We start from the raw sequence: 26,262 nt of genomic DNA on the forward strand, positions 1-26,262 counted from the left end.
TTTGAATTGCTTTAATTCTACCAGAAGATGGCATTATCTCCTTCTGAAAGCACTTTCAGTTGATTTGGAATTACTCTGAATTTTGAATTGTAAATTAAAGAAAATTAGATTCATGTCAACAAATATTTGTTTCTAAGAAGATCATTACAGCTGAGTCTGTGTGAGACTGGAAACTGCCCGTCGTTATTGTCTGCCTTTCCTGTCCTTCTCAGGGCTACTCTTTTGTCGCTCCTTCCATCTTGTTCAAGCGCAACGCTGCTGTCACAGACCCTCTTCAGTTCCATGTGGGAGTTGAACGTCCCGGGGTGATGAACGTCGCCAGGAGCGCAATGCTGAAGGTGCGGAGATGTGTGGCTTATATGACATGCTTGTGGTCACACAGAGCTTGAACACCAGCACTGACATTCTTGAGTCCAGTGAAATTAATAGATTTGCCACTTAACTAATGTGCGATTTTAAAAAATGAAAAATGGAAATAACAAGATTTTCCCTAGAGAATTGTTAACATCAATTTACATGAGCTTCTTTTTACAATGATAGAGAATTATGGATCTTAAATAAATGACATAAATGAAAATAGAAATTAAAGCAAGATGGCTTTTCAATGATGAATGTGTTCTATTAGTATTCCTGATATTAATATTCCGTGTCACCCCACAATCCTGTTTACCCATGCGTGTTACTAACATTTCCTCAAGCGACTCCTGCCTCCATTAGGACTCCCCATTCTACCAGCACTACGACCTGGATCTGAGTGACAGGCCACTAGGAGAAGGGAGCTTCTCCATCTGCCGAAAATGCATCCACAAGAAAAGCAGCCAGGCCTTTGCAGTGAAAATCATCAGCCGGAGGTACACTGGCCTCTGTGGCCTTTCAAATCTATTCGTAACTCGTCAGTGGATTCTGTGAGTTTAAGATGCGAGCCACAGTCCAGCTTAGTCTTCTGCCTGCAGGCGCACCATACGACTCACCAACTGACCCCTCACCTTCTAGCTCTCGTGGATGTTTTCTGACAAGGGAATCCACATTAGACATGAATCATAGATGGACATGCTTTTGAATCTGTCAGGAGAAAATTTGTGGATAGCAGTGATGTATGTATTCGGTCTCACAGTGATTTCAGCAGCTGCTACCATTGCTATGGGTTGCGTATGTGAATACTTTTATCTGAGATTATTTAGCAAGCTGCTGGCAGCTCTAAGATCCAGCTAGCTGTTTTAGTAACTGATCATTTTCCTTATGATTATATATTCTTATGACCAAATTGTCAGGCAAGTAGAGCTTCTGTTCTCTATATGATTAGCACTTTTCTGACTTAGAAATAATAATTTTCTCCAGAATAATGTCTTCCTTTTTTGGGTGGGTTGTGTGATTCCTTGCTCTCATGGCAACCTTGTTCTAAAACTTTGACATATCTGTTCCAAATGTACTGTAAATAAACATACAAGCAGGCTTCAGGCAGTGCTGACATAGATCATGCCTACAGAGACACAGTGCTCACTGTTGGTCTTGCAGGCTGGAGGCCAGCACTCAGAAAGAGATAGCAGCCCTGAAGCTCTGTGAAGGACACCCCAACATTGTGAAGCTGTATGAAGTGTTTCATGACCAGGTATGCCATGTTTTTCCTGTATGTTCTAATTCACATACAAGACTCCATTTTCACTGGTTTTGCTGGCAGTGGTGGCTCAGAGTCAGGGGCATGGGATGTCACCCAGTACTAGAGAGACCAGAGAAACCCCATACTCTCCTCATCCCATGTCGGGCCATCCTTCCACACCTGCCTTTCTTGCTCAACAGTCACCACAGTGGTGTGGCAGGGGGAGGGGCTGAAGTGTGTGCCCATCCAGCTGCATGAGTTGGTAGCCATACCACTGCTCTTGCCAATGCTTGAGCCTGGCACTCCCCACAGCACTGAGCATGCTAAGCCTCCAGCCTCTTCTCACTTCTGCAGGGGACTCAGGAATCATGAGCCTGATGGACGGGCTAAGAACAAAGGGGAGTCATGGGGCGAAGATGCCCCCTCTCGTCTGATGGCTTGATCCAGGCAGTGCGCCCCTCCTCTACCACTCCCGCTTCCACCTCCCAGTAGGACCATGGGCCATGTCTCCTCAGCCCCCACCACCTCCTGAGCCAGAAATGGCCCCATTCCCATTCTTCTTGCCTTCCCCAAGACTGGGTGGACGATGCAGTCCTGCTCAGGAGAGCCTGGAGGCATGAGTGCCCCTGCCAGCCTTGCCCTGATAAACCAGTGAGATAGCTGAGGCCTTGCAGAGTCATGTACTATCCAGGGTCACGCAGGTGGGTAGAAATCTTAAGGGACAACCTGAGCTCCAGGTCTGGGCGCTCTTGTTGTGCTGCTGGGACACCTGCGACCTCCAACAGAGCCCATTCTCCACCATGTCGAAACCTCCCAGGGCCTGTGACCGTGAACACCACCCTGGCAGCCTAGCTTGCTCCCCCGTGACTGTTCCTTTGAGGCCATGTGCCTGCTGTGATTCAGGCACCACACTAGGCACTCATGGATGTGATCTTACTCAGCCCTCACGTGACTCCAGCAGGGGAGAAAACAGATACACGCAGAAGCTGAGTAGCAGGATCTCACACCTGTCAGTGCCAGACTGGGACCTGCCCTGTGGCCCAGCCTCAGCTCAGCATATCTTGGTTCGCTCTGCTCTGCTGCCCTTGAAGAGATGGGAGCAAGCTAGCTTCCATGACTGCAGTGAGCACCCAGGGTGCCATCTCTCCTTGCTTTCTGGTTCTCATCATTAGAAAAGAAATGCCCCCAAGGCAGGAAGCTTGGGTGGGGGGGATGTGCCCTCCCAAGCCTTTCAATGCCGGCAAGATAATTTTCCCCCCAAAGGTGCTTAGGAAGTGAGTGACCGGACAGAGTACTACTGAAGGTGCTGTGACTCACACTTCACTTGAAGGGTCAATGGGGACCCTGGACAGCCCCCCTCCTGTTGAAGGTGCTGTAACTCACTTGTCACTTGAGAGGTCAGCAGGGACCCTGATGGCTCCTCAGTGGTTTAGCAGCTATTCCCCTCACCCCATCCAGATGAGACATTTGATCTCTGACCTTCAGATTAAGCTCAGATCCGAGGAACTGCCACCTTAATTTTGAATTTATGTTACAAATTAAGTTGATTACTTGCTGCTTATATATTCAAGAGTTACTGAAGTAGAAACTGTCCCATGACGTAACCCTACACATACTAGTGTGAATGCATTGGCATTCTAACATGCAGTTGCTGAAATGCACCTTGGGTTTTCTGTGATGGTGACACGGGTGCCTGGACCATCCGTGCCCACCTTCTTCTTCTCACTGACGGGGACCCTTACTGTGTTGGGTCTTCTGCTGGGCTGTGAGCTAGTGTCGCTTCCTGTGTGCATGGTCTGTGAGCCTCCTGCTGCTCCTCAGCCAGTTGCCACCCACTGGAAACAGCATGGATTTATTATCCTACAGTGTAGGGGTCACATGTCCAGTCAGTGTCACTGGTGTAAAGTCCAGCAGGGCTGGCTCCTGCTGAGGCCCTAAGGGCCGTTGCTTTCTGCCTTCTTAGCTCCCTGGGCCTACCACACTCTGGCTCATGACCCTCAGTGGTCACTTGCCCCCTGCTTCATGGTCCCCCTCACATGGTTGACCCTGGTGAGTCACTCAGGATGACCTTCTTAGCTCTTCGGGTCCACTGACGTTCCAGGCTCACAACCCTCAGTGCACCATTTGCCCTTGCTTCTGTGGTTCCTCTCACACATCTGACCCTGATGAGTAACTCGGGACAGCCATCCCACCTCAAGGCCCTAACTGAGCCATATGTGCATAGTCTCCTTTGCCAAGTTAGGTGAGACCCACGGGTTCTGGGGACTGGAACACAGGCATCTTTGGAGGGCCATCATTTAAGCTGTGCATTTTCTCATTCTCCACATTTTATTGATAAGACTCCTAAGGCTAATAGCAGTGAAGTTGCATCCCCAGGATGAGAATAAACAACACAACTGTCATTCAAACCAGATCTGACTCTGAGTCTGTCCCTCAAGCCATTGCAGGTTTTGTCTTCTTTTTTAATGTTCATTGGCCTATGATTGTAGGAGACCTTCAATCTGGACTTTATCTGATGTAGAAACTCACACGAGCTTGATCTCTAGCAGCCTGGGAGCAACTGTCTTTAAAAGCCTTGTTTACCCCTTACGGTTTGTCCAATGTGTTCAGGACAATGTACTTCATCTTATTTATGAAGCAGCTTTTCTGAGTTCTGCCAATCCAAAAGGAAACATTTAGTTTGTGGAGTAATGTTGGTGCTACAGTGCTTAGCATTGAAATCAGAATATTGACTTGAGGTCTTTTCCTAAACCATTTGAGAGCTGATATAAGGCCTTTGCTTTTTGATGGCTCCTATGTTATTTGCTTTATGGAAATTATAAATTCTCGCAGAAAAGGGTCAGGGGGGAAAAAGGGGACGTTTGCAAAATGCAGTAAATACATAACATAAAATAACTGTTTAATTAAAATAATGCTGTTTGGATTAGAAGCAATATTTTTTTTTTTTTTTTTTTTTTTTTGAGTTGGAGTCTTACTCTGACGCCCAGACTGGAGTGCAGTGGCCGCTCCCGGCCACCGCAGCCTCGACCTGCTGGGCTCTGGCGATCCTTCTGCCTCAGCATTCCAAGTAGCCGGAATTACAGGCATGCGCTACCACGCCCGGCTGATTTTTGATTTATTGTAGAAGCAATTTTTTAAAACATGCACAGTGAGTGATGGGTATTTGCAGTTAGTTTCAAGAACCTTGAAACTATTCTGTTGAATCCCAACCAAAGGTTCAACATGACAATATCTAGCAATACCTTTTTTAAAAGGTAAGTTTGCCATCAAATGGGTGTGTCAGGCCTCATGTGTCAGTTGCCCATGCTCAGTTAGTAATCTTCTGCTGTGTGTCATGTCAAGCCCTGATTTCCCGTGGTCATCAGCAGCGGGCCGTGCTGTAAACCGACAGGCATGGAACTTGACAGAGTGTTGGAATGGAGCCATATCGAGGATCTCTGGGCACAGTAGTACACACCTGCAGTCCCAGCTGCCCGGGAGGCTGAGATGGGAGGCTCGCTGGAGCCCAGGAGTTCAAGGCCAGCCTTCTCTCAGAGACCCCCTCTCTTAAAACAAAGCCAAGTACTACACATGAAAGGACTAGTCAGAGAGACAGGAGAGGATCACTGGGTGAAGACACTGGCCGGTGTCTTCCACCTCCAGAGTAGAATTCTGAGGCAGCTGCATGTCCTCCAGCCCTTTCCCCTGAGACAGGGTTGCTGTGGGTCATCTTAATGAGGTGGCAGATGCGTGGGTCAGCGTTCCACTTTACGGCTCTTCTCTTGGGTGACTACCATGCTCCTTTCTCTCCAGCTCCACACGTTCCTGGTGATGGAGCTCCTGAATGGGGGAGAGCTGTTTGAACGCATCAAGAGGAAGAAGCACTTCAGTGAGACAGAGGCCAGCGGCATCATGCGCAAGCTCGTGTCGGCCGTGAGCCACATGCATGACGTGGGCGTGGTGCACCGGGACCTGAAGCCCGAGGTACGCAGGGCCTGTGTGTAACCCAGACATGGGGGTCTCAAGGGCATCAGCATGGTGCACTGAGACCTGGAGCCCAAAGTACCCAGGGCATGACCTGCGTGTAACCCGGACATGGGGGTCTTGGCAGGCATCAGCATGGTGCACTGTGACCTGGAGCCTGAGGTGGGAGTGGGACCTGTGTAACCGAGATATGGGAGTCTCAAGGGAGCATTGGCATGGTGCACTGGGACCTGGAGCCGAGGTAGGTAGGACCTGCATGTAACTCAGACATGGGGGTCTCGAGGATGTCAGTGTGGTGCACTGGGACCTGGAGTTTGAGGTATGTGGGACCCGTATGTAACCGAGTCAAGGGGATCTTGGTGTTGGTGTGGTGCACTAGGACCTGGAGCCTGAAGTGGGGGTACCTATGTGTTGCCCAGATGAGGAGATCTAGGGGGTTGTCAGTGTGGTGCACCGGAACCTGGAGCCTGAGGAACCCAGGGCATGACCCACATGTAAACCAGAGAAGGAGTCTTGGGGGACTTCTTTGTTTTTACTTTTAGGGCTGTTAAATAGATACTTAAAAATACATTTCTCGGGGTTTTTTTTTCCTTTTTATTTCAGTCTAAAATAAATTTGTCTTTATTTTTGCCAACTGATCATCTTGAGGTTATATTTGTAAGTGTGAGAGCCTTTTATGGAAAAAGTACTTTATGCAACAGTTGTGAACTAAAAATAGCAATGGAAATTTTTGTAGCAGAAAATAATATCCTACCTCTATATATATACCATGTTAAAGAGTTTTTTTTCCAAATGATATGTTTTGAAAACTTATTTTTTATGTTTTTAATCAAGTTGGTTAGCTCATGAATAAAAATGTATATCATTCTATTCTAAATATGTAAACATAAAGAATCATGTTGGTTTAGTTACGCCATCTTTACATGTGCCTTTCCATGCTCGAGGTGTCATAGTTATAGAAGCATGTTGCAGTGCAGCAACAGCTTTTTATACGTTTCCACTTTCAAAGGTTAACAGAGAAAGCTCTAGCTCTGAGAATGAGCCCCTTTTTTGTATCAAAACTATGAAAATTCCTTCCTTTTAGAAAGTCAAAATAATAATGAAAATTGAAAAACAAAAAAGTATAAAAAGATAACTGATTCATCCTTTGCCATATGCAGAATTATACATGTTTCCTCTCCAAAACAGAACTTATGTTTGATTACCGTGTGGTTATAATGTATTTTTAAGTATATTTAAAACATTAGCTTATTTGATGTTCCTTTTTTGGTTAGATCACAAAAGAATATGTCTTTAAAAGCACTTTTTTTGCCTTTTACTTAAATGTGTTGAATTATTATGAGGTAGAGGATGTTTTTGAAAGGGAATTCTAGGCCAGGCACCGTAACTCATGCTTGTAATCCCAGCACTTTGAGAGGCTGAGTTGGGAGAAGCGCTTGAGCCCAGGAGTTCGAGACCAGCCTGGGCAACATAGTGAGACCTCCTCTCTACAAAAAAATCAACTAGACAAGGTAGTGCATGCCTGTAGTCTCAGCTACACAGGAGGCAGAGGTGGAAGGATCACCTGAGTCCAGGAGTTAGAGGCTACAGTGAGTTGTGGTCATGCCACTGCACCCTAGCCTAGGCAACAGAGTGAACTGCCTAACTTAAAAAAAAAAAGGAATTCTGTGCATTCAAATATAATTGATGTATTCATTTGAAGTATGTAAACTTGTCTATGTACTTTCTGTCACTGCTGTTTCTATTACTAGTAATTAACCAAAGTGACTGTGCTTTGTTAACTTGCACCTGTGGCAGCCCCCCCATGCCCTCCCTCTAGTCCTTGCCCTCCCACGTGATGCCCATGGAGAACTGGTGCTCTGGCCAGTGGAGATGGGCTGTCAGTTTTAAATGTGAGACACAGAACTTCTGTGTTGTCTTGAGAGACAAGGAGCGAGCATGTAGTTTTCTTAATTGAAAAGATCTGTCCATGACTGTAAAGAACTCATTTTCACATGGTGTGTTCTCTGATAAGTGACCATCTGTCATCCCGAGTCTCACGAGGCAACTGTCCTCTCTGCAGATTTTAGTTTGCATTCCTACTTTTGTGATAAAAAGAGTCTTATAGAGCTTGATTCTTCTTACTTGTTATAAGACTTTTTTTCAAATAGTCCTTGAAATGAAGCAGAACTATTAGACTGTGACTGGTCGCAGTAGCCCATGCCTATAATCTCAGCACTTTGGGAAGCCGAGAAGGGGAGAGGGGATGGTCACTTGAGCCCAGGAGTTTGAGACCAATCTGGGCACCATTCTCTACAACTTAAAAAAAAAAATTAGCTGGGTTTGGTGGGACTCACCTATAGTTCCAGCTACTCAGCAGACTGAGGCAGAAGGATCACCTGAGGCCAGGAGTTTGAGGCTACAGGGAACCATAATCATGCCGCTGCACTCCAGCCTGGGCAACAGAGTGAGACCCCGATGAGAGACAGAAAGAAAGAAAATGTACTTTTGAACTAAAAAGGTACATTTTCATAATAAAATACTCTTCCCTTTGATGTTTAATGACAGATTTTGTCATTTCCAAACTGAAGGTTTGCCCTTGTCCCATGTGGCTTTCAAGATCTGATTATATGCATTCTACTAGTGAGTTACATGGGACTCATTTCCACACAGGCAGATCCCTATGTCCAGGTGCGAGTCAGTGGATTTAGAAGCTGGCTGACCATCTTGATAAGCTGCTTTGTATTTTGTGAACTGTTTCATATTCCTGGAAGGTTTAAGAGAAACTGTATCTGCCAGCTCCATTTCAGACAGAACTTGCTGTGGGTACAAGGGTGTTAAGTGGTTGCTCTCCCCGCTCCCAACCAAGCACACCCTCCTCACGTAGAAGTGTTTGGAACCTCCACTGGGAGCTTTGAGAGGCCACCGGTGGGCAGCGTACTTGGACTTTACATGCTCAGGAAGGAGAGGTGGATTAAAGCCATTCAATTAATGAATGCCACACGCTCCCTCCCCCACTTCAGGAACTGAGACCCAGGCCCTGATGGGGAGTACATGTGTTGCTTCCAGGGTATGTGGCTCAGTGGAGACAGTGCTTCCTTGCCCTGCTGTGTGGTCCAGTGCCCAGCTCAGCAAGGACTGGCACTGAATCCCGAGAGGTCTCCCAGCATGCTCGTCAATCCACTGTGATTGCAGGTGTCACAGTCCAGCTGAAGCATTGTAGGATAGGAAACTTAAGAAACTTCCTAGTTAGCTTTTTGCCTTTCTCTTCTCCCACCTCACTCATTTTCAACATGTAAATGAATGACATAGGAGGTTCACCTTCTGGTGTCAGTGAAGCCTTCTCTACTGTCCTTCATATCAACTAGAATGGTATTAGCAAAACAGACTCTGCCCTGAGCTAGGAAGGGCTTACTGACCATAAAGGCATGAGATTCTGCTTGGATATCTAAAGACAGTGCAATTCAGCCTCATCCACTTGGAACTGGCCTGATGTGCTTACGGAGATGATGATCTGGGCATCCATGTAGCTAGCATGTATGGAGCATGTGGTCAATACAAAGCCTTAGTGATGCAGATGCCCTGGCGGGTAGATGATTCAAAGTAACTATTTCCTGAATAGTCAAGGGATGGCATCTCCAAGCATCAAGATATATTGAACTGTTGTAGAGAAAAATATCTGCACCATGTTTTCTTCATAGGTTACACTAGACACCATGTAACCATTTCATGTATGACTTCCTTCAGTGAACAGACACTTACCCAAGCTCCTGCTCTGTGGCTGTGCCAAGCCCAGGAGACAGGGTCGTACGTAAGGTGGACACAGAACCCTGCCCTTATAGGAGACTGGCTGAGTGGGGACGGAGGCACTAAACTAATACTACAAGTGGCAGGTGCCAGGAGAGAAGAAGAAAGCGTGGCAGCAAAACATGGAGAGAATGCTTGCATGGGCCTGGCGGAATGGTCAGAGGAATGGATGCCAGCCAGGCTGGGGGCAGGTTGTGGGAGGCAGAGGGAACAGCATGGCCAGGGTTGACGTCAGCTGGCAGAATGGTCAGGAGGATGGAGATGAGCCAGTCTGGGGGGCAGGCTGGGGAGGCAGAGGGAGAGCATGGCCAGGGCTGACGTCAGCAGAGGCATGGCACTGTCACGTGTTTCACTGGCATTGTGAAACTAGAATGGAGCTGGGAAGGTGTGAGCAGAGAGCACACAGGGTGTGGACATCCATCCCAAACTGCCCACAGGCTCTGCGCAAACTGAGTGTCCTCTACAGAGGTCACGCTGCACATGTTGATGAGAGGCTCATCACCATGTTGGTGTCTCACAGAACTTATTGTTCACCGACGAGAATGACAGTTTGGAGATCAAGATCATAGATTTCGGGTTCGCCCGCCTAAAGCCGCCTGACAACCAACCCCTCAAGACGCCCTGCTTCACTCTGCACTATGCAGCCCCAGAGCTCCTGGACCACGGAGGCTACGATGAGTCCTGTGACCTGTGGAGCCTGGGCGTCATCTTGGTGAGTCCTGTCCATGGCCGTCGAGCCTGGCCGTTCCTTGGTGTCCTCTCCAGCCCTCTCCCTCTCACCTATCTTCCTGAAATTTGTGGAAAAAATTGGCAAACTGATTCCTTTTCTATATAACCAATTAAAACCCTAACCAAAGAATAGTTCCCTTTCTTAAAGCTTATATTAGAAAAAACATAGGAATTTTTATTTTGGCTTATTTTGAAATATTTAAGTTAGCTGTGTTTTATGTGACTAAGAGTTATATTTTTTTTATAAAGATATTGTAGTGTACTTTCTAGACGCGTGTTCTATTGCATATAATGTGAAAATAACACAGTGACTCATCAATAGAAAAAAACATTAAAAAGCTATTCTGGGATGTCTCCAATTAAAATGTATTTGAAGAAATATCACTTAAGCGCCGTGGCTCACACCTGTAATTCTAGCACTTTGGGAGGCCAAGGTGGAAAGATCCTTTGAACCCAGGAGTTTGAGACCAGCCTGGGCAACAAAGTGATACCCTATCTCTACAAAAAAATAGAAAAGTTAGTCAGGTGTGGTGGCATGCACCTGTAGTCCCAGCTACTTGGGAGGCTGAAGTAGGAGGATCGCTTGAGCGTAGGAGGTCTAAGCTGCAGTGAGCCATGACCATGCCACTGCTCTCCAGCCTGGGTGACAGAGTGAAACCCTGTCTCAGAAAAAAATAAAACAAAAGAAAAAATAATGTAATTTAGGTGAATTAGCAAATTAATCAATAAAATTATAAATATTTATAGTATGTAACTTACAGTAACCATGATGAGCATGCTTTTCACAAAATGTCCATGACTACTGGGATTAGAAACAGAACATTACACTAGAAAAATCTTGTGTTTTTTCTCAAAATATCTTCACTTTTTCTGTATATAATTTGTAGTGCATACTCTTTTCTTATAATATATATGTTTTATTTTAAAGTTGTGGGGTACAATTAAGGGTTAGATATGCATATTCATTGTGCAGGTACCCTTGTTGATGAGGTGTGCCCCCCTTTCCCCATACAGATATTAATGGTAGTCAATAGTGCACACTCTTGGAGGGAAGTTCCAGACTTCAGACTACTTCAGACTAAGAAAGTCAGAAGGAGTCGAGTGAATTTTCTCAGACTCTTCCCATATGGAGATGATACTGCCAGTGTATGTATGCCTGACATCTGGCTATATTTGTAATGCATGTGTACATATTTAGCTGTCTTAAGTGTGATTCTATTATATGTCTTCAGGACTGATTGACCATTTCTTGACTAATAAGCAGTTAGCATTTTTCTAATTTTTTTCACTAATTTCATGCAACACACATGAATATTTTTCACTTATGTGTTTGCATTTGTCTTGTTACTTCCTTAGGGTGGATTCTTAGGAGAAGGGTATACACAACTTTAACATACAACCTCAATTTTTTCCAGAAGATTTCTCAAGTTATGTTCTCACCAGCTGTGTGGGAGTACCTTGGATACTATCAATTTCAATATTTAAATGATGCCTCAAATCATTTACATGCAATTCTTCAATGAATATTCAGTTTGATCATCTTTTCATGCATTTGGACATTTTCTTTCCTCTTGTATGAATCGGGTTTTTTTGAACTTTTCCTATAGGGAGATCTTTCTTTCTTTCTTTCTTTCTTTCTTTCTTTCTTTCTTTCTTTCTTTCTTTCTTTCTTTCTTTCTTTCTTTCTTCTTTCTTTATTTTATTTTACAGATGTGGAGTACATGTCAGGATTTGGTATGTAAGTAATCTATGTGCTGATGATGTTTGGGCCTCAAACTGGCCTTCACTCCCCTTGGTTTAGGATGAGCTACCCTTTGTGTTGTTATGTGCCGCCCTACTCCCTAGCAGTGTTTCACAATTGCCAGTCTCTCCCTTGTGCTATTGTAATTAATTAGTGTTCAGGTCCCAATTATGAGTGAGAACATGTGGTATTCAGTCTTTGTTTCTGCGATAGATCACTAAGTGTGAGTGTCTCTAATTCCATCCAATTTGCTGAGAAGTCTTGTGAGGAGATTTTTCTTATTGAATTTTAAATTTCTTATTAAGGATTTCAGTTCTTTGTCTGCCAGTAATATTGGAAGTGTTTTATCTGGTTTGTCTTTTGTTTAAAGCCTCTGCTTATGGTAATGTGGGTTTTTACTTTATTTTTAGATGGGTTTAAATAGAGAAGATTTTATCTGTAATAAGATAAAGATTTATCTGTAATAAGATATGTCAGTCTTTTTTTAATGGTATCTGGCTTTAACGTTAGATTGTCACTCTACCCTACGTCCAACCCAAAACTATAAAAATGCTTTCCTAGATTTTTCTCTAGAATTATTATATTTTATTTTTATACTTAAATCTGTATCCATCTAGGATTTATTTCTAGGTTTGTGTCTGTTTGTTTCCGCCAATGGCTAGTCACTTGCCCCTACACAATGGTTCTTCTTTTATTTGTAGGCTTTATATAGTTTTCTTCTCAGTAGTTGCAAGTCATGTTTTGTAATTTTCAAACTAAACTTATATACTTATGGATAAGCTTATTTTTAGTAAAAATAAACAACTGACTCTGGTAGATGTAAAAGTTTTTTGTTAAAGGACTTAAATTGATGAAATTTTTGTTAGTAGCAACGTCTTTTAAAAATCTGAATAAAAAAGAGCCTTTCATCTTTAGTAGTTTCTTTTCCACTGTGAAAGGGACTTCACCTTAGGTACAGGCCAGTTGTGACTGTCAGGCTCTTTCAGGTTCTCCAGGACAGGCTTAAGACATGTGAGAGCTGTTTCACATTCTGAACACATTCAGGTATGGAAACTACATACATGGCATAGATGGATGTGGTGTGTTCCTCTAGATCTCATTGTCAGCATTTAAGAAAAACAGGCAGCATAATATCACATGAGGGTAACCATGGTGTCCAGGCTGCAGAAAGGTCTACAAGTCAGAACAAAGCTTCTTCTGCAAATACACCGTAAGGAAAGAAGACCTGGGAGCCCAGAGATGAGAAGACCTGAAGCAACACAGTTGGCATCTCCCTTGATCCTGATCCAAGCACTTTCTAATTTAAATTCTGTGTATTAAATTCAAACCTAGATATAATTTATGTAGGTGTAATTATATATTTAATGTGTATAACATAATAGGAAAAATTGAATATTGATTGAATACTGAATGATAAAGGAGTTACTACTATCTTTTAAAAACCATGATAGTGGTGTTGTGGTTATGGTTTTATATTGCCCTCATTGAGTAGAGGAAATATTTCAGGAAGTTGCACCATGTATTGTCACAAGGCTTTGATTGCAGCCCATTCTACCCTGTAGGTACAATCTCTGTCTGAAATATATAGGACTTTAATAAAAATATAGCTTATACAGTTTATTAATCTGCTTAGACTGCTATAACAAAATACCACAGGCTGGGTGGAAGAAACAATACAAATTTGTTTTCTCACATTTCTTGAGGCTGGGGTGTCCAAAATCAAGGTGCCAGCAGAGTCTGTGTCTGATGAGGACCCTCCTTGGGTTACAGATGGCCACCTGCATGCTGTGTGCTCACACAACCTCTCCTTGGTGTGCATGCTCAGAGAGAGAGAGAAAGAGAGAGAGGGAGGGAGGGAAGGGGAGAGAGAGGGAGAGGGAGGGAAGGAAAGAAAGGCAGAGAGGGAGGAAAGGAAGGAGAGAGGGAGGGAAGGGGAAGGGAGGAGAGAGAGGGAGAGAAAGAAGGGGGAAGGGAGGGAGAGAGTGAGGGAAGAGGAGAAGAGAAGGAGGGAGAAAAGGGAAAGGGAGGGAGGGAAGGAGAGAGGAAGAGAGAAAGGGGGAGAGAGAATGGGAGCAAGGAGGGAGGGAGGGAGAGGGAGGTGGGTAAGGAGAGGGAGAGAGGAAAGGAGAGGGGGCAGGGAGGGAGGAGAGGAAAAGAGAGGGAGGGAGGGAAAGAGGGAGAGAAGGAGAGAGTGAAGTGGAGGAAGGCAGGGAAAGAGAAAGGAGGGAGAGGAAGAGGGAGAGAGAGAGGGAGAGAGAGGAAGAGAGGGAGGGAAGAAGAGGAAGAGAGGGAAGGAGGGAGAGGGAGCACAAGAGCTCGAGCTAGCTCTGGTGTCTATTTCTCTGAGAACTGTGGATCCAGGCTGTCCACACAATCTCTCGGGTAGCCTCAATGATCTCCCTAACAGCCTGTAACCAAATATAGTCACGCTGACTTCAGCTGGAGCTTCAACACAAATTTGAGGATCTGGGAACATAAGTATTCAGTCCACAACACACAGTATTTGGGGGGGGTGTCATGTATCTGTGTCACATAATTCCATTTAAAACATTTTCTCCACATGTTTTATTCTGGAAACCTTTTTTGTTTTTTAACCTTTTTTCCCAAAATTTTATTCAGGACATTTCAAAACTAAAGAAAATATAAGAGAATATCCTGTGAACATCCATCATTTGACTGCATGTGCTTTTTCTCTCTAATTCTCTCTTGTGCACACATTCCCTCTGTATGTATGTGTATGTATGTGAACACATGTAATACATATGTACAAATACCTACATATATAGATATATGTATTTTCATGTAGATATATATTTATACCATTTGCAAGCAGTTTGCGACACAAAATTATTCTTAACAGAAGTTGATTGTCGGATAATCAATTAAAACTGTAAGACTGCATGCCCAGGCAAAGGTGCAGTCTCTCTGAAGTTGAGAGAAGCCTAAAGTTTGCTTAATTCTACCCTTCAAAAGGAATCTTCTCTACAAAGTCTTTGATCACCAAACTCCTCTTCAATACATCCAAAGATGGAGAGTCGGCTTTTCCACCCAGTACTCTGTTGCATTATTACACATCCAAAAGCACTTCCTTGTTAGGAAGTAGGGTAGGATTAAGAAGTAGAGCAGACATTGGAAAACCGTTTGGCAGATCTGAACATATGCAGACCAGAAACCCAGAAATTCCAATCCTGGGAATATGTCCATCAGAAATGTGTATATTTATGTAACAAAGACATGTATAAGGTTTATAATAGCATGATTCAAATTTCCCCAAACTGAAAACAACCCAGATGTTCATCACCAATAGAAAGATATTTGAAGGAGAGAATTCTGGGAAGAGGTGGAGTAGGGAGCACAAGGAGTCAGTCTCCGCACATAGATAACAACTGCCCTAGCAGAATCTGTCTGATGTAACTGTCTGGGAACTCAGGAATCTGTTGAAGGCTTGCAACTTTCAGGGGAAGGCTTAGACAGTAAAGTGCAGATACTTTTGTTCAATTTCAGCTCTTAGCAAAGTGCCACTTGGATATCCCATATCCAAAATCGTTGGGACCAGAAGTGTTTGGGACTTTTGATGTTTTCCAATTTTTTGGAATATTTGCATAATACATACTGGTTGAGCATCCCAAATATGCAGATCAGAAATTCAAAGTGCTCCAATGAGCTTTTCCATTGAGCATCATGTTCACACTCAAAAAGTTTTGGGGTTTGGAGCATTTCAGATTTCAGATTTTTGGTTAGGGATGCTTAACCTGTAGCAGCTGCCCGCCTCCACCCTCTGCCCCATGGCAGCCAACTGTGCACGTGCTTCTGGAACAACCTGCTGTAAGAGTCAGGGTGAGTCACATATGGACGACCTGCGGTCTGAACTGCCAACTGCTGCTTCTCATCACAGAGGTGCCAGTAAGCAGCAGCCATTGTTGCTGCACCTACCACCATGGCTGCAAGACCCACCTCCTCTGGATTTAGGGATTTCCAAAGAGCCAGTGCCTTCCCCCCCCCTCCCCATTTTTCTCTTTTTTCCCTTTTGGGACCAGATATTCGAGACTAGGGCATTCAAAAACAACTATATATACAAGGAAAATGAGAAAGCTACTGTCTAGGCAAAGGCATAAGCTCAGAAAAGACCTGAGAAGGCCTTAAGTTTGCAGTCTAGGCTGAGGCACAGAGACAGCCTCCAACAATCAAAAACCTAAAAGCAATAAATAAAAACAATGCTAGACACAGTGGTTCATGCTTGTAACCTAGCACTTTGGGGGACTGGAGTAGAAGGATCACTTGAGCCCAGCCTGAGGAACTTGAGGAGTCCAGCCTGGGAACATAGCTAGATCCCATTTCTAAAAATAAAAATCGGAAAAATAAAATTTGGCTAGGCATGGTGGCACACAACTATGGTCCCAGCTACTTCGGAGCCTAAGGTGGGAGGATCACTTGAGCCCAGAAGTTCAAGTTAGTGAGTTATGGTCATGCCAGCCTGAGCTACAGAGTGAGGTCCTGTCTCCAAAAAATAAAACAGAAACAATTTTTAAAAAGGCAATACCTGAGGAAGGAGGAGAATCTGATTTCTGGAGGTAATATAATACATTATTAGATTCAGAGGTCCCATTTTCAACAAAAATCACAAGGCATACAAAGAAACAGGAAAGTATGGCCCATTCAAGGGAAGAAACAACAACGACAGAAACTTCCCAAAACAGACCTCATGGCAAATCCACTAGACAAAGACTTTAAAATAACTGTATTGAAGATACTGAAAGGTCTAAGGAATACATAGGGAAAGCCAAGAACAGATGTGTGAACTGAAATGAAAAATTAACTAAAGGGTTTCAAAGGTAGACTTCTCAGGCAGAAGAACTGGTAAACTCAGAATCAGGACAGTGGAAATTATCACATGTGAGGCACAGAAAGGAAAAAGACTGAAGAAAGTGAACGAGCCTATGGAAACCACCAAGAGAACTAACGTGTACATCCCAGAAAGAGAAGGGAGAGCAAAGGAAAGAGGTGATACTGGAAGAGATAGTTGGTGTTTCGGCTGAAAACTTTCCAAATTTTATAAAAAGACCTGAATGTAAACATCTAAGAAACCCAACAAACTCAAGATAAGGCTAACTGAAAGCGACACAGTGAGACACATTATAATGACAATGTTGAAAGACAGAGTCTTGAAAGCAGCAAGAGTGAAACAAATCATTACATACAAGCATCTTCAGTTAGAAGCAAATTTCTCATATGAAACTTTGAAAGGCAATGGACCAATAAAAGAAAAAAAACTATCAACCAAGAATCTTGTACCTGGCAAAGCTATCCAGACGTGAGAGAAAATTAAGACATCCCAGATAAATAGAAGTCGAGGGAGTTTATTACCACTAATCCTTTCCTACAAGAAATGCTTACAGGAGTCCTGCAGGGTGTTCGTGAAGGTGAGTACATGGGCAGCTACAAAAGCTAGTGTTATTGTAAGAGTGGTTTCTAACCCTACTTGTTGTTTTCTGTATGACATAAGAGACTAATGCAGTTCAAAGAATTATTCATTTGTTTTGGGGTGCACTTGTATAAAGATGTAATTTTGTGATATCATCAACCAAAAAGGTTGGGACAGAGAACTGTTAAAGGAACAGAAGTTTCTTATGTTACTGAAGTTAAACTGGTATAAGTTCAAGTTAGAGCGTTATAACTTGAGGACATTAAATATAATCCCCTGATAATCACAGAGAAAATCACTATATAATATATACAAAAAGAAAGGAGAAAGGAATTTAATTGTTCCATTACAAATAATAAGCACAAAAGAAGTCGGTAATGCAGGTATGAGAAACAGAAAAGCTATAAAACACATAGAAAACAAATGGCAAAATGGCAGAAGTAAATGCCTTCTTATCAATAATTTCTTTAAATGTAAATGGATTAAACTCTCCAATCAAAAGATAGATATTGGAAGAATGGATTAAAAAACATGATCCAACTATATATTGTCTACCAAAAAATCACTTTAGATTTCAAAACACAAACAGGCCCGGCATGGTGGCTCACACCTGTAATCCCAGCACTTTGGAAGGCCAAGATGGGAGGGATCCCTTGAGGCTAGGTGTTTGAAATTAGTCTGAGCAACATAGTGAGATCCCATCTCTACAAAAAATATTTTAAAAATTAGCTGGGCATGGTGGCACACACCTTTAATACCAGCTACTTGGGAGACTGAGGCAGGAGGATTGCCTGAGCCCAGGAGGTCAAGGCTGTGGTGAGCTGTGATCATGTCACTGCACTCCCGCCTGGGTGACAGAGTAGGACACTGTCTTTAAAAAAAAAAGATACACACATACTTAAAGTAAAAAGATGGGGAAAGATATTCCATGCATATATTAATCAGAAGAAAGTGAGTGTGCAACATCGACTTTAAATCAAAAGTTTTCAAGACAACAAAGTCATTATATGTTAATAAAAGATTCAATTCAACAAGAAGACATAACAGTTACAACACTTATGCACCTAATGTCAGACCAATAAAGTATACAAAGTAAAAACTGAAAGATCTGAAGGAGAAACACACAATTCTGTAATAATATTGGAGACCTTAATAGCCCACAAAAGATAAATGCTGTATGATTTTACCTATGTGAGGTCCTGAGCGCATCCACAGTCAGAGAGACAGAAAGTAAAATGGTGATGGCTGGGGAGGAGAGAGTGGGGAGTTACAGTGTCACGGGTGTGGGGTTTCAGCTATACGAGAGTTCTGGAGATGGCTGATGGCACACCTGTGGTGCATGACATCATGGATGTATTCAGTACCACTGAGTTGTACATTTAAAAATGGTTTTGATGGAACATTTTGTTACACATATTTTAGCATAGTAAAAAAGTTGGGAGTGGAAAGACTCTGGTCTGTGTTCCCAGAGAGCAGCACCTGAAGTTATGGCTTCCATCATATGACCTTACTGAGGGGTGCAAGCCCAGGTTTGTGGGAGGGAGGGAGGTGCAGAGCACGTGTGGCCGAGTGCCATTGTCACATCAGCCCAAGGGCTGAGATGTCCAGCTAGCAGGGCCTAAGACTACAGGGACAGGGGACATGAATTCTCTACATGGACTGTGTGCCCACCGAGTCCCCATGAGGCACCTGCCCGTCAGCACTGGTGCCGTGCAGTTCTTAAGGTCCACACCACACACGTTGTGTCACCCTGAGCCAGTATCATCCCTGAGCCTGTCGTGTCCTGCACACCAGTTGCCACCAAGTGAGGGTATAGGCTCATCTGCTGGCCCTAGGGAACTTTCCTAGTGGGGCCATGTAGGGATTAAGGAAGCAGTATTGGTGCCTCTGAGATAGGTGATGTGCCCGTGTGCATGTGTGTCCTCATGCCTCTGGGTCACCGGAGCTATGCTGCATGTGCCTTTGCCATGGTGCCCTGGATTGCTGCTGCCCTTGCTGACTGGGAGTCAGGGTGTCGCTAGTCCCAGCACACACTCACTGTTCCACTACCTGCTTGAGCCCAGAGCATCCCAAGAGCTGCTTCTGGAGAGTCAGTCTCTGCCACGGAGGGCACCACCTTGCCCCAGAATCCTTCCAGTCTTCTCGGCACTCCACACTACATTCTTGTCTTTCACAGACGCCTCTAGGCTATCGAATCTGCCAAATCCTGTGGTCCAAGTAGCTTTAGGTAACCACTTGGACCTGTAGCAAAAGCCTCCACTCTGAGCCTCCTTGAAGCTGGCCTCCCAGGTCACATGGGAAGCTGGTTGGAGCGGCGTCCTCAGGTGCAGTTGTGTGCTGCCTCCAGAATGCAAAGATGCCTCCTGAGTCCCAAGCCTCCTTGGTGGCACCCAGCATAGCGGTCTGTCTCTGGAGGGTGTGTCACTGTGTCCCTGACCATGGCAACCTCAATTCTTGGCCAGTGTGACAGTCCCCAAAGTCTCTTGCATGCATGTAGCTGTAGGCAGTTCCTGCTTGCCAGGTCTTGATGGAGGTAGAGAGCCAGCGTGGGCTCTTCAGGGTATCATGAAGATCAGGGTCCTGACAGGCTTATTACGACAGAGCAGGAAAGTCCGCATCACCCGGGACAGCCGTGGGATGCTGACCTTGTCATATGGAGACCTGCTGCTTGAATCTTTCCATAGATAAGAATCAGGAAGACACTGACCAGGGCATTCATGCCTGTCAGGGCCAGGAGGCTTGACCACACATCCCACGTGGCCACTGCTGTGGCTCTCACAGATGAGGTCTCATGTCCTCTGTCGTCACTTCAGTCCCTCTGGTTTTGGCAGGGACCACGCTGAAGGGGCATATGATGGCGCCTACAACCCTCAAATTCTGCAAGTTAGTTACTTTGTTTGTTCATTTGTTTGTTTGAGTTGGAGTCTTACTCTGTTGCCCGGGCTGGAGTGCTGTGGCATACTCACAGTTCACCACAGCCTCGATCTCCCAGGCTCAAGTGATTTTCTTACCTCAGCTTCCCAAGTAGCTGTGACTACAGGCATGCACTACTTTTTTGATTGACTGTAGAGACAAAGTCTTGTCCTGTTGCCCAGCCTGGTCTCGAACTCCTGGACTCAAGCAGTCCTTCTGCCTTGGCCTCCCAGTGTGCTGGGATGAGAAGCATGAGCCACAGCACCTAGCTCCCTCCAAGTTTTTCGTTGTGGCACTGATCCTGAGGTCTGAAGGTAATCTGTGACGTGTGATTTTGGCCAGAGACGCTTCGGGGGCTTCCCCCAGCACTTCCTCCCATGATGGCTCTTAATCTACACGTCAGGGAGCCACTGGGAAGCACTACAGGGTGGACTTCAGCCAGAACTCCATCTGTCTCTAGGTAGCAAATCCCACTCGCACTGAAGGGTTGCGAGAGTGTACTGGGTCCTTGGTGTCAGTACTTGGACCTAGGCAGGTCTCACAAAAGCCTGGGCTTCCCTTTCCCAGCACATCTTGGCAGCTGGCCACAGGCCCCATGTGAGGGGTGGGAGCTGTTTACTCTCTATGGTTGCTTGGCCTGGTGAGTCCCTGCTTCAAGGAGGCTTGTCCTCTCATCAACCAGAAGCCAGGTTGTACTGGTCTCAGGTCTGTGACTGAGGGTGGTGGATGCTGGCTTCCTGCCTAGCAGTTGAGTTTAGCCTCATTCCCATCAAGAGAAGACACACGAGCAGCACAAGTCATCTGTCTCATCCCTGGGAGCACTGTCACTGTTTGCCACAGACCCCTCCAGCCAGGCCCTGTGCTCATCCGCCAGCCTGCACAAATGCCGCCATCCATCGCTACTGGAGAGCACAGGTCCATGTGCTGTCAGCTTCCTCCGCTGTCAGCCTCCTCCTCACCAACCTCCTCTCGCTGGTACCACTCCCTTCCTGCACAGTTGGGTGACGCCACCTTTTGGTCCTCTCTGTTCTGCATACCTACTGAACCCAGCCCCAATGAAGACCAGGCGCCATCTCTGCCAGCCTGAAGGTTTCCGACCTTCTGATAAGCCCTACCGCTTTGTTTATAACTCTTGGTTGTGTTGGTTGCACTCTGATGGCAGTCACGTGGTTCTTTAAACCCAGCACTACGAGTCCGTTGCTGGTGAATGGTGCCGAACGAGCTCGACTGGGGTCCTGTGTGGCTTCCACAGGGTCCTGGCAGTCACCCGTACTGTTTCCTCTTTCCTGACAGTACACCATGCTGTCGGGGCAGGTCCCCTTCCAGTCTGATGACGGGAATCTGACATGCACCAGTGCCGTGGAAATCATGAAGAAAATTAAAAAGGGTGACTTCTCCTTTGAAGGAGAGGCATGGAAGAACGTATCCCAAGAGGCTAAAGATCTGATCCAAGGTAAGGACCTGCTAGTGGTGTACATGTATGTGCTGTGTTGCAATTGCACACGTGTGTGCCCTCAAGTTCATTACTCAAGGAACCACGTGTGTCCTAGAAGGCATCCAGGCAGCTCCTAGGCCTCCTTTTCTTCCTAACAGAACAATCCCCTCCTCAACTCACCTGCATTCCCAACCCTAGCTGCCCTGGGCTGCTGCTGCCTCTGTCGGACGCATCCAGACCCAGCCAGTGCCCATGGGCTGTCCCTTACCACACACACTCCTGATCTCCGTGAGAGGCTGGTACTCCATGAAGCCAGGTCACCATGGAGGCCCAGGTGCCACCACTTCACCCTGCCCACCTCACAGAGGTCCCCACAGCCTCACTGGCCCCTGGCAATCCCATCCTCCTGTCCACAAGTTATGGCCTTTGTCCTGTCGCCATCTCTCCTAAGACCCCGCCGTGTCCTTCTGCCTGGCCTCCTTCCTCTTACCTCACCTGCTCACCACTTGTTGATGAGTGACTTTTCCAGCATCCACAGGCACCAATGCCTTACCTCTGGGAGAAATCCTTGGGGTGATCTGTGAGCTTCAGGGCAGACCCCTTGGCCTGGCGCTCAGCACTGCCAGCCCCTCTTTCCTGGCCCACTTGCCTCTGCCTCTTTGGCACCCTAGCTCTGATGGCAGAATATGGGACTCCACATGTGCCGAGCCTCCAACCTCCTCCTGTGCACATGCCTATGGTTCCTGGAGCACCCCCTTACTCTGGCTACTCCATCCAGCAGGTGCACTCCGGGAGGGCTCCCTGGGTCAAGTCCTTCCCCCGGGCAGCAGCCACCCCACCTGTCACTTGCCACTGCCCTGTCCCTGCTGTTGTGGGCCCAGGGTCTATGTCTTCTCGAAGTTCCTCTCTGGTCTCCCTCTCCATGCCCCTCACCTCGCCATGCCCCCTGGTTTGCCAGTTAACATTCAATCCAGAAGGAGCCAGATCCAGGTACTCCTATCGGCTCGGGGCTCATGGGCCCCACTCTGCTTGGGGCTGTTGCTTCCTCCTTACTGAAAAGTCAGCTCCCTATGGCCTCCCAGGAGGAGCAGCTGAGGTTTTGCCATTAGCTCCAGCGACTGCCAGCAAGTTTAGATGCATGTGCAGATGTCCTCATCTTGTAGGAGACTGGAGCTTTACAGAAACCAACATGTCATATAAACATAATTGAGATTCACATCTGAGGTAGTTTTAAACATGTTTAAAATGACATGATTAAATAAATATCTCATTTACTTCCACAGGGCTTCTCACAGTCGATCCAAACAAAAGGCTAAAGATGTCTGGCCTGCGGTACAACGAGTGGCTCCAGGATGGTGGCCAACTGTCTTCTACCCCTCTGATGACCCCAGATGTCCTGGGCTCCTCAGGCGCTGCTGTGCACACCTGCGTGAAGGCCACCTTCCACGTGAGGCCTGCACTGCATGCCTGTGGGGCAGTTAGAATAGGAACCACACTCGGAGGTCCTTCTTCTGTGGCCTTGGAGACAGGCTCCTGGTTATGGCATTTAAGGAAATACATGAGTCCCTTTATCTTGGGGCATGTTTTTATAAACCACTTCTTGGTATGAACACTTTATAAGCTGCAGGTCCTGAGGGTACCAGCATCACTCCAACCACAAAACATCTTGTGAGGTGTGTGAGTTCATGAGGCAACACAGCCTGCACTCAACCTGTGGAAAACTTCCAGTGAGAAGTGAAAATGTGTGCATACTAGAACATTTTTCTCAAATAAATCATTATCTTTAAAAACCATAAATCAACATTAGGACTGAGGCCGTTTATTCCATGACCATTTAGTGCATAAGCCATTCTAGAGACAGAGAGATCCGGTGCAGATGGTATATGTGAAAGGCTGAGAGGACATGGCCTAATCATGGCTTGTACACAGAATATTAAGGTGATTAGTGTCAAGTGCAGCGTAATGTGAGTTAGGGAGAAAGAAAGTTCCCCGGGAGGGAACTTTCTAGAAGGGAGAAGGGTGGTGCTTCTCCAGCTGCAGGGAGAGTCGAAGTGTAGAGAGAGAGATGAGTGGCAAGAGCTTATCCCAGATAGTTCAGATCTCAGTGTCACACGATGCAGGGTGACAGCTGCGGGCCTGACTGCAACACTGCCCAGGCCAAGGCTTGGAGGGGAGACAGGCTGCGGGAGAGGAGCCGGGTAGGTCTGCAGAGCTGGGCTGCCATGTCATGTGTCCCAGGTGTATCCAGGTGACCATGAGTGGGCAGGGGAGGGGCCCTCGTGAATCAGCCCTGCTCCATGCTGGGACACAGGCCAGCTGGAGAATGGAGGTGAGTTGTTTAGACGATGAGAGACTTCGGGAGTTTCCAGTCGGTCAGGAGTTTCTCACCAGGATGTAGCAGTAGTGTCTTCAGAAGCTGGGTTGATCTGTGGCTCCTGGACAGCTGGCTGGTGAGAGTTAGGCCCTCGGGGACCTCTTCCCACGATCCTCTCCAGGCTGCCTGGAGAGAAGGGTTGTAGGAGCTGCAGCTACCCAGGGAAGCTGTCCCTGCTGGGTCCTGACTGCTGCAAAGCCCAGCCCTCCCTCACGGGTCTTCTCTACTTCTCCCCAGGCCTTTAACAAGTACAGGAGAGAGGGCTTCTGCCTACAGAATGTCGATAAGGCACCTCTGGCCAAGAGGAGGAAGATGAAGAGGACCAGCACCAGCACCGAGACACGCAGCAGCTCCAGTGAGAGCTCCCACTCATCGTCCTCCCATTCCCACGGGAAGACCACGCCCCCTGCGGCACTGCAGCCCGGTCCCCCAGCTGACAGCAGCAACCCTGAGCCACTGTTCCAGTTCTCAGACTGAGCAGGGAGTGGAAGGAGTGCAATCAGAGCGTCACACCTCCCATTCCCTCAGCACGGGCTGTGTTCTCAGAAGTGTGTCCCGTGGTTCTCCTGAAATCTGCCTCTTAGTGAATTTTTCAGGAATACCTGTTGGGTTATCCTTATTCAAAGCACTGGACAAACGTTACTGTGAACAGAGCACGTGTTCTTTTTTGCCACCTATCATGGGGCCCTTGGAAGAGCCAGGGTTTCTGTAAATTAACAGGGTCTCTGATGTCTGCTAACGAGAGATGGCCTGTGTGGGATGACACCTTTTGCTTTGCCTTGGGGGCAGTGTGGGTTTCGAAGAGATTCACACCCTTGGGACAGGGATTTATCAGAGAAAAAGGTCGGTTTTCAAAAAGATTCTGTAATGAATTTTATGTGTGGCATATACTTATTTCTTGAGAGATTTTAACTTATTGTTTTTATTTTATGGTTACATATGATGTTAACCTGCTATTATTAATCTTTTCCTAAAAAGTAACATAAAAGATAGAAGAATTTGGTCCCTTCTCTGGGTCTGGGACCCCTCTGAGATGCATGCTGAGCTACATGTGTTTTTAATTTTGCACTGCCCTTTCCTGGCAATTTGTTTTAATGGTTACTACAAAATAAGGTACATGTTTCCCTGTTTTAAGTAACATCGCACTTTATAAAAGAGTATGGATGCAGCAAACTGTTTTATAAAGAGCATTGTTTATGTACTGTACGTACCATTTTTCATTCTGTACTTTCAGTCTGTCCTCACCCCTCTGCCCTGTGCATGAGAAACAGAGGGCATGTTGTGCGTGTGGTCAGCCACACGCTCTGTGAGGAGCCAAAGGGAACGATCCTGACACTGTGCTCCCTGTACACTGTGCCCATCGCAGCGAGGACTTCCTCCTGGGTCGTAGCTGATGTACATAGACTTTTAGACTCAGACCTTGACTCGTTTGGAAACTTTTCTGTTAAATTTTAAATTCAGAAATCATATTTTATAAACTTATACAGAGCACTTTTACTGCTCAAAAGTTCTGAATTCATTCAGAAAACAAGTGCTATGTGATGATGACATTTCATTAAAAGATTGCTGCATTTAAAAATTCAATTAATTCATTCCCTATGCAAAAAAAAGTGATAGGATTTGTATGTTATATTTTCTTTTAAAGCCATCATGTGAACTGTCAGGACTGAGAAAAGTGAGTTTTGCTGTGTTTACAGGAATTGTACTTCAAGAGATAGTGCCCAGCACGTTTATTTTACAGTTTTTGTTGGTGATAACTCTTGAGCATTATTTGTTTGAAATTTGGAAATATTTATTTATTCCTACCTTGAGGTAATAGCAGCATTAACTTCAATCAGTTATGAATACTAAAAACATTGCACTCTATGTAATATCAGTGTATTTATTACTAAATCAATGTATATATTAATAGCACAGACAAAAAATGGCAAATATTAAAATATTTTCAAAATATTATATCACCCTGGTCACATTTTTGTCCACAGGGATTACTGGGATAACTTTTTATCCTCTTCACTGGCCCAGATGACTGCATGGTTCTCACTGAGTCAGTGAAAGCTTTTTGCTCCCAACATTCAGTTGTTCCTAGTTCCTAGTAATGATGGGAGATTGTGTGTGAAGTATTACCACGCTGTCACTAATTCACAAAACATGTCATTCCATCAAGCACAGATTAATAATGATTGAGAAAATGTTCATTTATATTTACATTGGCTGTATTTGGAGTCTGTTTGGAAATGTGCAAGTTAGTTTTTCAAGTTATTTTTAAAACTGCATCCTGGTAGAAAATAGTAGTTGTAAA

The 26,262-nt window shown here is 45.4% G+C and overlaps 1 protein-coding gene across 2 annotated transcripts in view; it reads left to right on the forward strand.

Annotated features, from left to right (window-relative positions):
- Positions 1 to 26,032, forward strand: part of RPS6KA5 (ribosomal protein S6 kinase A5) — a 40,168-nt gene extending 14,136 nt beyond the window's left edge. The window contains exons 5-12 of one of the 2 annotated variants that reach the window (XR_002482333.1): positions 213 to 338; positions 718 to 851; positions 1,516 to 1,609; positions 5,390 to 5,560; positions 9,867 to 10,058; positions 21,445 to 21,604; positions 22,870 to 23,259; positions 24,198 to 24,284. Coding sequence is in view for 1 of the 2 variants with exons in the window: in XM_008064472.2 (XP_008062663.2) it covers positions 213 to 338; positions 718 to 851; positions 1,516 to 1,609; positions 5,390 to 5,560; positions 9,867 to 10,058; positions 21,445 to 21,604; positions 22,870 to 23,033; positions 24,198 to 24,437 (1,281 nt within the window). In the remaining variant the exon portion in view is untranslated. Of the gene's footprint in view, positions 1 to 212; positions 339 to 717; positions 852 to 1,515; positions 1,610 to 5,389; positions 5,561 to 9,866; positions 10,059 to 21,444; positions 21,605 to 22,869; positions 23,260 to 24,197 lie in introns of both variants that reach the window. The other variant, XM_008064472.2, reaches the window with a different exon arrangement.
- Positions 26,033 to 26,262: the final 230 nt, after the last annotated feature.

The sequence above is a fragment of the Carlito syrichta genome, unplaced genomic scaffold, assembly GCF_000164805.1.
Source record: "Carlito syrichta isolate Samal-C Ts95f unplaced genomic scaffold, Tarsius_syrichta-2.0.1 Scaffold307347, whole genome shotgun sequence".
NCBI classification, from domain to species: domain Eukaryota; kingdom Metazoa; phylum Chordata; class Mammalia; order Primates; family Tarsiidae; genus Carlito; species Carlito syrichta.